Source organism: Patagioenas fasciata, chromosome 2, assembly GCF_037038585.1.
Source record: "Patagioenas fasciata isolate bPatFas1 chromosome 2, bPatFas1.hap1, whole genome shotgun sequence".
NCBI classification, from domain to species: domain Eukaryota; kingdom Metazoa; phylum Chordata; class Aves; order Columbiformes; family Columbidae; genus Patagioenas; species Patagioenas fasciata.
In genome coordinates this window covers 22,178,315-22,190,674 of record NC_092521.1, presented here as the reverse complement: position 1 = coordinate 22,190,674, position 12,360 = coordinate 22,178,315, and the positions used below count along the sequence as shown (strand labels likewise).

At 34.9% G+C, this 12,360-nt stretch overlaps 1 protein-coding gene across 37 annotated transcripts in view; it reads left to right on the top strand.

The window, feature by feature from the left end:
- RIMS2 (regulating synaptic membrane exocytosis 2) overlaps positions 1–12,360 on the top strand; it is a 466,824-nt gene that overhangs the window by 276,850 nt on the left and 177,614 nt on the right. For all 37 annotated transcript variants that reach the window (XM_071803874.1, XM_071803876.1, XM_071803871.1 and 34 more), the window contains one exon: positions 11,174–11,242. In XM_071803874.1, coding sequence (XP_071659975.1) covers positions 11,174–11,242 — 69 coding nt within the window. The remainder of the gene's footprint in view (positions 1–11,173; positions 11,243–12,360) is intronic.

The window sequence follows — 12,360 nt, the reverse complement described above, 5'->3', positions numbered from 1 at the left end:
CTGAGACATTCTTATTTAGTCTTTTACAGTTATGTTCATGTATTACGTGCATTTATGCAGTGTGAGCTGGTCCTGTTCAGTTGATAAAGAATTCTGGGTTATTGTGTATTTGAAGAACAATAATTTTTTCAGTTCTATACTGACTCTGAATTTTTTTGGAACAGAGTTTGTTTTACTTCAAGTGTTTTAAGAATTTCCCAAGTAACTGACATTACTTTTCCAAGTCAGATTTTTAAGCTTTAAAACCAAGCTGTCTGAATCATTGATCTGTAGACCACAGAGAGTGGGTGTACAGTGTACACAACAGCTAAATGCCAACACAAGGGCAGAAATGTGAAAATAATAATAAACCCAAACATTTTCAGGTCTCTAGTTACAGCATAGGTATGTACAACAGTGTAAGGAGAGCTTTTAATGGGCGTGAGAATGCAGAAAAGTGAAGTTTTATATTTTAAGCATCCTCAATAACAGAAAAGTAGTAGATATTTGTGAGATAAACTCTGCTGAAAACTAGGTCTAAAAGATTTTAGAAATGATGATGTTTGTAATCAACAAACAGAAGTCCAAAATAGTGGGTCAAATTGTATTTTTACAAGACCCGAATGCCAGAAGCATCAATCAGGATCAAAATAATTCCAAATAAATAGACTGTGAAGTAACTTTCTTTTAAAGGGAATTTGACTTTCATTACATTTAGAATTAAAGTCATCAGTGACTCCATTCACTGAGTTTCATGATTCTTCAGGAATATAAAAAACTGTGAGGGAGAGAAATTATAGTAATGAGTATTTAAACTGTGGGGACAAATTTTGAGTATAGTTATGTTCTACAAAAAACACCCCTGCATATAGTGTGCAAAAAACTATATATAACTTTCCTTTTCCAAATTTTATTTCTTCATTCAGGTGGGAATAAAAATTCTATTATGTGTGAGCAAAGTATTTTTAATCACAGGAAAAGTTTTCATCTTTTTTTTGTCAGCTTTGCACACTTTCCTGAGTCAGACTATATTTTCTGGGGAAATGCTGAGACTTTAACATGCTAAAAATTATTACGTCCAACTAGAAAAAGCAAATTGATAAACTGAACTAAAGGACCCTGTTGCTTATTAATTTTTCAATAACATTTTCAGATGGATTTGTTATTGCTGAGTGCTTAGGGCTTTTCCTGAAATTCTGTGTCTGTACTGTCAAATTACAGATAAGTTGAATGTTATAGCTGGTAAATCAAGTCCTCTCTTCCATTATTTAAATCTCAAAATTGTCAGGTCTATGTTGTAGCACATTAAGAGATACACTTGGTAGTACCAAAATCATTAACATTTAATAATAATTAATTACAATGTGTCTGAAACTTTAGCCTGTGAAATCTGAGCCCCTGCATTTCAACCCTCAGTCATCCAACGAAAACTGTTGATTTCCCTGGAGCTCTGTAGAGTCTCATTTTACTGCAGAATCAGGATCTTGCTGTCTCAGCAATTTCCTTTTAGTTTATAGTGAATATGGTAAGTCAGTACAATAATTTTAAATCAATGTCACTGAAAGTTACTTGAGGGAATTATAATAATGCTCTTCACTAGTAGGTGAGTTATACTTAATGGAAACATGCATCAGTGACTTTTTTCAGATTATAATATGGAGCATTTTATGGTCAGTGGCACAGACTATGAATGATTAATATATTGTGAGACTTTTACCCTAGAGAGCAAGAACAGCACTTATTTTTCTCTTTCATTCTTCTTAATTTTTCTCCTTCTTATATGGAGCACAGGCTTTGAGCATGTTGTCTTTGTTTGCATACATTGATGTTTTGTTCATAGAATATGGATATATATATACCAGTATTTATTATACATCTATGATTTATTTATTGTATTTATTGTACATCTATGATTTATTAAATACTTTAGTTAAAAGGTATTTAACATGATACAGGGGTGTCTCAAAAAGGCCTTAAACTATCAAAATACTTTGATTGTTCCTAGTAAATGAAATTATTTGAGATATTAATTCCGTGCTGTTTGAAAATTTTAAAATAAACTTTATTAAATTGCAATTAAACTGCAGAAATACTTAAAATTCTGTTGTGAAGCAGTTTAAGGGAATTTGATTATTTATAATGCTGTTGCTATCGTGACTTCATATAATCATGTTATTAAACTACTCTTTTGTCATGTAATGATGACAGAAAAGCAAAGTTCTTAGAAATAACTCATTGGATAGGGTAAAGTAGCTTTTCTGGCAGTCGATAAATAGCAAGTCAGGTGACCTTTAAGAATATTCTAAAAGATATAGGTCCATACAATAGCTTACTTTTCTGGCTAAAGATAGTGTGTATTTATTTATTTAAATTGTTGAATTGTAATAAACTGTCACGTAAGAGTGTGATGGTTCTGATAAAGTTTTCAGATGGGTTTAATACTATTCTTACTTTTTCTTTCTGTATTGCAACCATACAGAAACAAACATGGCCTCCTTAGTTCTCACTCCTGTTATAATCTCAGTATTTTTATATTCTTGTACTCTAACAAGAACCCCATTTTACAGATCTTTCCAGAAATGAAATTCAGAAAGTCCTTAATTTTTAATAATATAATTAATTTCTGGACTGTTTTAATTTTTTTTTTTTTTGATGGTACTCTTAAGCCTTTGGTGACTTTCTGATGCTGGAGTAAACTAGAAAAATTCCCTATAGTCCATTTTTTGTAATTTTGTAGCCGAAGAGGGATCAGTTTTTAATGAAATTCATAACTGGAAGACATTAGTACCATGGAATACAAATATTAGAGAAGTTATGCACTAAAGCGCACATCTAAAAGGTTACAAATGATGCTGAACCTCCCCTCACCCCCCGGCCTTCATTCGCTTTGTAATTATATAGCTTAACAGAATTCTAGAACTGTACTCTAAAAATGAATTATGTTTATCAGGAAACCCAATTTGAAAATACAGAGAGTTAGAAATTGTAAGTAGTAGATGATTTAGTGATATGGTCTACATATTAAAATACTTAGTAACTGGATGTCAGAAAAAGTGTGACCTGCCAAAAGGGACCTATTCGTCCAATGAATTCTTAACAGCACTAGTTGGCAAGTAATCAAAATTTTTGTTTTTCCTTTGACACTGTTATATCTTGTTATCTGAGGTGCATCATTTACTCATGGACTGTCACTCTTTAATATTCAAGTTGATGTCTGTGAGCTGTTGAGCTATAAGGAATAAAAACATTCATAATGTTTTATTAATGGTAGGATAGTATTCATGTTATCCTGACTTCCTGGCTTCTTTGTATTACTTTATGGAAGTCACATTTGCAAAATCTGCAAATGCAAAGTAACATTTCACATTTCCATAATTGTCCAAAAGTTTGCCTACTATTACATTGTCAAGTAAAAAAAAAAAAAAGTGGTATGGTTTTATGGAAAGCTAAAACACATAAACCAGGCAGACTTAAGGAATGCAAACAATAAAACAGATATTGCAAGTATTTAATTATTGTGCTCACATCAGGACTCTTAAATTCTCTGGTAACAATGATATGTAGATAAGGTATTAATGTACGTACATATTTACCTAATCAGTCAGGACTTAGCTGGAGACAGAGATGAACTGGAACTTCACTTCTGAGTCTGTTAAATTTAAAGCAGGATTCTTCTCTGCATTTCAGGAATGTTGTGCTAATAACTTCCTGCCAGCAGCAGTGCGCAGTAACTTGAAGAGTAGCTGCTCATATTGTGTGCTTAGTTGAATATACATTTTGCAAGCTAAACACTTGCTTATAGTAAATGTGCAGTTGTATTTCAGAATTGGAAGTGTAATAGCTCTACTAGTCCTCCGTGACTACTAAATATAAATATTGATCCAGAAGTGACTGGAATTTTTGTGGTTTAATTTCTCCTAGCTGCTTCAGTTTTATTGTTTTGAATGAATGTGACCTACAATTACAAATTCTTCAGTCTCCAGAAGCAATTTCAATGAAGTTTAAGGTTCTAACCACCCCTGTTACATGTATTGATTCATCTATTTTTCCCTGACACTACTTCATTTCAATATTTGTTTTCCAGACAGAGGCTTATATTCATATGATTCAGGTAAATTTTCAGCATGCCAGGAATGCTTAGTGCTTCCATATACATGCGGAATTTAATTCAATATTTTATTGGTGTGCTTTTGCTATGTATTGTGCAGTGCTAAATTGCTTAAATGTTCCTTGGCTTTTCTTGTCTGCTTTTCAGTCATAGGTCTTTTGTTGGCTTTCATTCTCTGTTCTCAACATCTCAGTATTGATATTGGAACAGTATTATAACACTATACTTGCTTTGCCTGCGTTTTATTTAGGTAGAGCTTTGGTAGGTAAACTGTAGTGAGCTTTATTAACTATATTAGGAAAATGCAATTTGCTTAAGCTATGTTACAAGGAACATTGTTGTATTACGGCTTTTTGAGAAGCAGTGTAAGTATTTTTTAAATACAGACATGGGTAAGTGAAGTACTGGCAAAATCAGTAGTTATACTGATACATATTTTTACAGTTTCATATTGATTTAAATCCACAGTTACAAATCCAGTTGCTATTTCTAAGCAGTTTGCGCTAATTAAATATAGATAAATTCATAATGCACAATTTTTACAAGCTTAAATTTTGTAGTGCATTTCATGAGGGACTTTTTGCAGTTCTTCCAGTTTTAATTATGGGGCTTCCTTCTTCCAGTTTTAATTATCTGTTCATCTAATTATCTCTAAGTTATGTTTAAAAAATGCATATTGTTAATAAAATGGATTCAATACCATGGTGGAAAGAAACAAAACCACCACAGGCTGTTTCTTGAGAGTACTACTAATAAAGCCCAGTTTTCATTTCATCTGCCTTTAGTCTATCATATTTCTTCTATTCCGTTCTCTCCTGAAATAATCTCACATTAGTCTCAGGTTTATATCTTCACATAGCTTCCTAAGACCATGTTTGCTGTGGTGACTATGGATTTGTGCACGTAGGGATTAGCCACAAATTTTGGCTTGATAATGTTTCTTTTTCATTAAGGAGTTTTGACTTATCTCTCTCTCTTCTATCCAGCAATAATTTTCAAAGATCTGTAGGAATTTAATTGTATTTGGTATTTATAACCCTCTGTCAATGTAGATGAAATTGGTCAAAAACTTTAAAAAAACACTATTATGTGCAGGAGGATAAAGTGACAGATTGACATAGCGACAGTGGGACTGCATGACAAATTAGCTCACACTAAGAACCCTCAGGCACAGACTGGATGAATTTGAGAGAACAAATTCTTAAGACAGTTGTTGTGAGACTGATTTTAGGGTTGCTTATGTGTCAGCTTTGAAGACAGAACAATTACTGGCAACGCTGAGTTACTTTAAGTGATTGTGAAGGCCTTCTGTGAGCTTCAGGGAAGGAGCTCGTAAGCATGCTTCACTGCTCTTCGTTCCCCCAAGGAACCCACAAAACCCTGTAAAAGATTCTTGCAAGTAAGAGGCAGGATGCTCAGGAGCTTGGTCTACTTTCTTTTTTCTTTTTACTTTTTTTTTTTTTTACCCCCACAAGGAAAACAGAGAATTCCTGAGCCGTAAATCTGGCGCTTCCTTCTGTATTTAAACTGATTCATCCTAGTCAGTCCTGATAACTATATTGCTTGGTTGGTCATATAGGCTTTAGTAGAGTTTTGAACCTCACATGTTGGTCTTCTCTTGAGGCCTGTATCAGAAATATCAATGGGCAATACATGAAGCACAGAAGGTGGAGCACAACGCTGTGCCACCTTCAGTTGTCACGTAGAAGTCAGAAGATCTTTCAGAACTCTCCACAAATTTAGGTTGCCTTGCAAGAAAATAATTATGATTGTATATTTTCTCGTTCAATTGGAAAAGTTCCAGTTATTTAGAATGTTGTTACGGAGAGAAATATGTTTCTGTAAAAGTAGAATAGAACAGAACAGAACAGAATAGAATATTTCAGTTGGAGAGGAACTACAATGATCATCTAGTTCAATTGCCACTTCAGAGCTCACCAAAAGTTAAAGCATGTTATTAAGTGCATTGTCCAAATGCCTCCTAAACAGACAGGCAGGGGACATCCAAAGAAGATTCTCCAAAGATTTCTTCAGTGATTTCCATATGATTTTTATTCAGAAGTTGTTAGAGCCTTCCATGGCCACCAACAGTGCAGCCCATAAAAAGTTAACAAAAAAAATGTATTTGATTCATAAAATTGAATAAAACACCTCATTTTTTCCATTATTGCTAACCATGAAGATGAAAAATGGAAAGGTTTTTACACTAAGAAACTACCGTATTTAAAATTCTTTTTCTACCTAATAGAAAGCAAAAATGCAAATAAGAAAATCAGTAAAACAGTAAAAATTTAAATAGAAAGTACTTTTTAAATGGAAAGTGAAAATAATGGGTCTAATAGTTTTTAGGTTTTTCCTCAACCCTGCAATGAAATCTACAGTGCAAGTGCCATAAAGTTCCAGTGCTGCTGTGCACATGCTCTTGCAGAGCTGTCGTCCTGGGTGGGATGGTACCTTGTGCAGCCGTGGTAGGGAAGGAGTAGGAAGTAACGGGAGGGAAGGAGGATGCTGAAGGTTATCAAGTCCTGATAGGGAGGTTCTCCACTGTCCCCAGTGTAAGCTGTCACTTGAAAACAGTTTTATTGATAGTTGAAGGCTATTGAACCAAAACCTGCTGAAATGAATGAGAATATATCTTTTCATTTCACTGGGGTTGGGGTTATGCTGAATTAAAGCTTTTTTTAATGTGGTTTATGCCAGCTAATCGTACAGCATGAGATCTATTTTGCCTTCAGTCTGTAACTGTAATAACCATTAATCCAAGTGGAAAGCATTCACAAGTCAGTATTTACCATTTGTAACCACCCAGTTAGCAGACAAAGTGGTAATAATATCCTTAAGAATGTTTCATTAATAAGCTAAATTCCAATGCAATGGCAGTGAGACTTAATTAATCCCATTCCTCATGTCTAAAATCCATCAAATAAAAGTTAAATATATGCAAACCATTGGCACCAATGCATTTATTTGATGCACCTGGTGTCCCAGGTGTTACATGCTTGAACTTTCTACTGAATTTTGAATGTTAGAATGGATTATTGCTCTTGAAATTAGTACCATATTTTATAATGTATTTGTCAAACACTTTAAGATATCCCTCACAATACTAAATAACAGTTTCACTAGCAATAGTCCTTTGCAATAATTTGTGAGAGGCTTCATTGTCGCCTTTCCCAGATAAACTATGAATTGTTCATTCTATTTGATAATAAGTAGTTCAAATTACTTAGATAATGAAGTAGTATTCTGAAAAGACATGGCTAAGCTGGGACTGAAGCTTAAATCTTCAAATTTTCGTTGTCAATAGGTTAGAAAGAAAATTACCATCTGAAAATAATTTATAGCAGATGAAATTACTCCTGCAAAAATTATAAGAATATTAAACTAAGCTGCCAGCAATTATACTGGTATTTCCAATACTCCATTCAATACATGATTTTGACCTGTGCACTTTCTAGTATGTTCCATTTCTGAAGTTAACGGAAGACATTTTAAATAAATAAATAAATAAAATCTGATTCCAGGCAGTATTTCTTGACATTATAAATTTAGTTGACATGCTTTATGTCCTCCATCCTTCCTGAACACATTGTTTTCCAAAAATAAAACCTTTTAATTAATTCTGGTTTAAATTACTTTTGATTTCTTAAGCAGTATTTAAATTTACAAGTGAATGTGAAATAGTACTAAAAGATTATTATTTTTCAGTTGGTTTACATCTGTTATTTGTTAGATTTGGCTCAAGATAGCCTCTGCCAAAGGAGATAGAATAGATGATCTGATCTGAACAAGCTTCATATCTCATCATAGAGAAAAAAGGTTTTGTATTTAAGGGATGTCAACTATTACTAGAGACTTTCCTCTTTGCAGTAGCAAAGGCAGAAAGCCCTGAAATCTGTTTCTTCCCTCGACTCTACTCCTTCTCTACTCCCATCCTTTGGGCAGGTCTCTGTCCTGGCCCATTCACTTTCCTTATGCACGGGCTCTGTCCTGCAGCTTGGGTGGGTGTGAAGACAGGGACCTGTATATAAAAAAAGGGCCTCTAGATCCTGGAAGGTGTATTGGAGTTGAGATATTAGGAGATTCTGGAAAAGGTGGATACGGTTTGAGGGGCTCCTGTCTTTTATACCTGTGGTCCACTGAAGCTTCTTAGTCTCTCTTTTCTGCCAGATGTATCCTGTGACTACTACAACGTATAATTCTTACTATGCAAATGGGAAGTCTAGAGCCCACTGTGACAACAGCTGGCTATTTTCATCCTCAAAGATGCAAATCTTTTCTCCATAAAAATGTGTTAAAGCAGATGTACTTAGCTGTAAATATAAACATAAATAAAGAGCAACGGCAGTTGTAATTAGATTTCATGAGGATGAATTGGATGATAAGTAAATGATATTCATTCAAATCATAGTTGATGCAGCCCTCTTACGTCTTTTGTGATACAAGCCTTTACAAGCATCTGTGTGATGTGCATCAGCAAACTGTTCAGTGGTCCCTCTCTCCCCATCCCACAGTCTTCTTTGATAGCGCCTGAGTGATGTTATCAGCATCTCTGCACAGCAGCCATAGTCCCACTGCCAGAGCAGCACCAGGCTTATCAGAGGCCAGAATTGCACAGCTCTGCACTCCCATCAGGGCTCTCTTGCTTAGTGTTTGCTGACAAATATTGTCCTTGTTATTTAATGGCCTGCTTTTGAATTAGTGGCTAAGGGGCATGGAGACCAGTCCTCCTTGCTTGCTGGCATATGTATCACCAGGCCAGTAAAAGGGTCTGCTGAAAATGGCAGCAGGAACAGCATCACAGGCAGAATGGATATTCTTTGGGAGGAAGAGAGATTTTCATGGGGGCTTTGTGGTACTATAATTAAAATAATCAGGTTGAACATTGTCCTTGTCAGACTTAATTGCTTTTAGAAATCCTGATTCTCAGAAAGTCCATTAAGAGGCTGAAAAGTTTCCTTAGCTCCTACCCTATTCGTATAGGCTTTCCCAAGTGCTATTTGTGATAGCTTGCTTGCTGTTTCTTATTGTAGAGAAAGACTTTATTTGTTGTTTCTTGAACTCAAAGACACCTTTTACCCTCCCCATTGTAGCATGGCTATTTCTAAACTTTTATAATAAATTGAACCTACCTGAATTCTACCATGCAAAAATTACAGGACACAGGAGACTAAAGCATGTCTTTTCTTGTACTAATTTTAAGTTCCTATTTGTGAGCAAAAAATTCTCAAGCTTTACTGCCACTAAATAACAATACTTAACATTTCTCTACTGAAGTTGCATAATCTAATGGCAGGCTAGATTGCGTTTTCTAAGAAGTAACACATATCACACTTATACCATTTTCTAGTTGAATAATTTTTAGCAGAATAATTTTTATCCCAAAAGAAATAGTCTGCAGTCTAGTTTATAAATTCATACAGCCACATCTTGATTCCTGCAATTACTTCTGACTTCTCATAAAAAACACAGAACTAAAAAACACACAAACAAATGCAGCAGGAACAACCAGAATTATGGAATGGTTTGCATATGCAAAGGAACTAAATGATATTTCAGCTTAAAAAAAGAGGTGGCTATGGGAGAATACAGAATGCTCATTCAAGTTTCTCAGAATACAAAAGCTTTGTATTGTCTGAAATAGTGTAATAGAAATAAAATGAAGGGAAGACTATTTCACACAATGCAAAATTAAACTGCAGAACTTACTGGCAGTGTATTATAGAGGCCAAGGGAATACTCTGACTCAAAAAGAAATTATATGAATTTGTGGAGAGTGGGGTGATTAATGACTTATGGTAAACAGGATGGGTTGGGAGAAGCCTCAGTTGCCAGGACCCCTGCCTGCTGAAAACTAGAAAGATGCAACACAGAAAACTTTTTCCATATGGATCCTGTAAGGACACTCTTTCTGCTAAAGAAGGACCTTCCATTATCCCTTGGTGGCTAGAGAGATGTTAGGCAGTCTGAAAAATGACAGCAGTTCTTATGATTCAAATATTTTCTGAAATTTCTGTCACAAAACCTCTTACAACTTGTTCTCCCAGTTTTCTGTTGGGAAAGGAGAGTAAGCATCCTTCTGTGCCAGTCACCTGGGTAGAATATTAATCCTACTTTGTCCTGGCCTTCTTTAGCTTTACTCCTAGTTTTTACTGGTATTTTTGTGTGTGCATTTTTCAGAATAAATCATCCTGTGGTGAGAATAAAAAATCTTGCAAATGATTGAAGATTTGGTGACAATTAGGTTAAATCTTCTACTGACCAGTTACCTATCTATATGTGGCCAGAGGATTAGAACAGACACACTGTCTTCCTGACAAACAGGAACTTTCACATCTGAAACAAGTAGATGAATAATTATGATTCATATGCCAGTGGTTAATCCTAATGTCAGGGATCAAATGCCATTTAAAAGATGCCACAGAAGACAGAAGTAAAATTAGGCTAAACACCAACTGACATATATACATATATATATATGCATATACATATATTTGTCCTACATCACCTATATTTTGGCTCTAATTGTGGATGTGGAATTTCTTTTTCCCAACTAACCTCTAGCTGTTTTGACAGGTGTAGTCTTGCCTCTAAGGTATCACAGAGAGATTTGATTTTTCAGGACACACTATAAGTGTGAAGCTTCCTGTTCTCCTGCTAATGGCTACTAATAACCTAAATAATATATTACATCCGTTTAATATTATTGCTACAAGTTATTTTTCTGGTATTCCAAGACTTTGCGGGGGGTTGGTGCCTTGGAAGATGAACAGTGTGATGTCAATAATTCACTCTGTATGGGGTGAATACATATAGATATGAAGTATATGAAAATATTTTGTAAAAGCAATGTTGTGGAGCTGTATTTCAGCTTTTCATTGCATAGTACATTAAACATTTAGATGAAAATTTATGGTACACCGAAACATTTGCAATAATATAAAATCAATAATTTCTGTTATACACTTATAGTAATGCTTCATTGTCTAGTATGAAGTCCTTATGTTTATCTATATATTGTTAAGTGAGAATAGTTTTAACTTACAGCAAGATAAATGATACATGTCTGATTTTTTTTCTTGGCAGGGTCCAAAAGAATCAGCGACAGTGAAATCTCTGATTACGACTGTGATGATGGAATTGGTGTTGTTTCAGGTATTACTGTCTAAATTTACTCTTCTGTGTTCAGTAGAAATCTTTCTTATTCATAATTTATTATTATGAATTTTCTAATTATTTTCTGGTGAAAAATAAATGGAACCTGAGTGTGTATTTTTCCAACAGACACAAAGTAAGTATTATGGGTAATGCATATTTAACCACAAAAATTACCAACAGAGGGAAAAAATCAATATGTGTGTTTCCTTGTTGTTTTTATAAAAGGATAAAACTAGCATAAAGTGTTGTGTTGTTTTGTTTTGTTTATCTGAAGATGTTTTTTGACAGACTTTTGGGTGAAATAATAGCAGTGCTAAAGGTCTGAAACCTGAACATTTAGGGCAGGAGGCACCTTAACAGATAATCTGTTTTACTAAGAAGCATTGGAATTGGTAGTTTAATGAACATTTGAGATAAAAGTGATCATAGCAAACAGTATTTCTCTTCCTCTTGTAAGAAAAAGATAATACTGTAATCATAGCTTAAAACAATAAAATCAGAGAATCGTATACTCTTCCTGACTATAACAGAGACTATATTTAGGCTGCAGCCATGTCACCTTTAAACCAGTTCTGATGGCTACTGGTACCAGCACACAGTTGGCTGCACAGCTCAGTGTATACTCTCTTATCCTACTGCTCTACTAAGTTTTTTAACCTACTCAGAGTAGTCTGTGTTAGGCATTTCCTGGTTGCCTTTGATCAGGCCTAGCTAAAGGGTATGTATGTAATAATTTGTGTAGCTTACTCAGCAAAGGTCGGGCAGTATATGTTGCCTGGTCTATGCAACAGCTGTTAAGACTGATCAGCTGGTTGGTCAAAATGTGTTCCTGCCACGCAGCCACCCATCAGCATATGTGCAGCTTTTACATCAGGTATATGTCCCTGCTGCTGGCAGGCTAAGGAGGGGTATATAGGAAATAGGAGGCAGAGGAAATTTAGTGCAGCTGGGCCTGGCGGTAGAGAGAAAAAAAGGAGATAAAATAGGCAATCCTGGATATTGCTAGGTGGGGTGCACCCAAGTATTGATAAATCCAGTCATTTGGTGAGCTACCTAATAGCTTAAGTTTTCACAGTCCTGTCTTCAAAACTGTTACCAGTCTGAGCTCAGGTGCA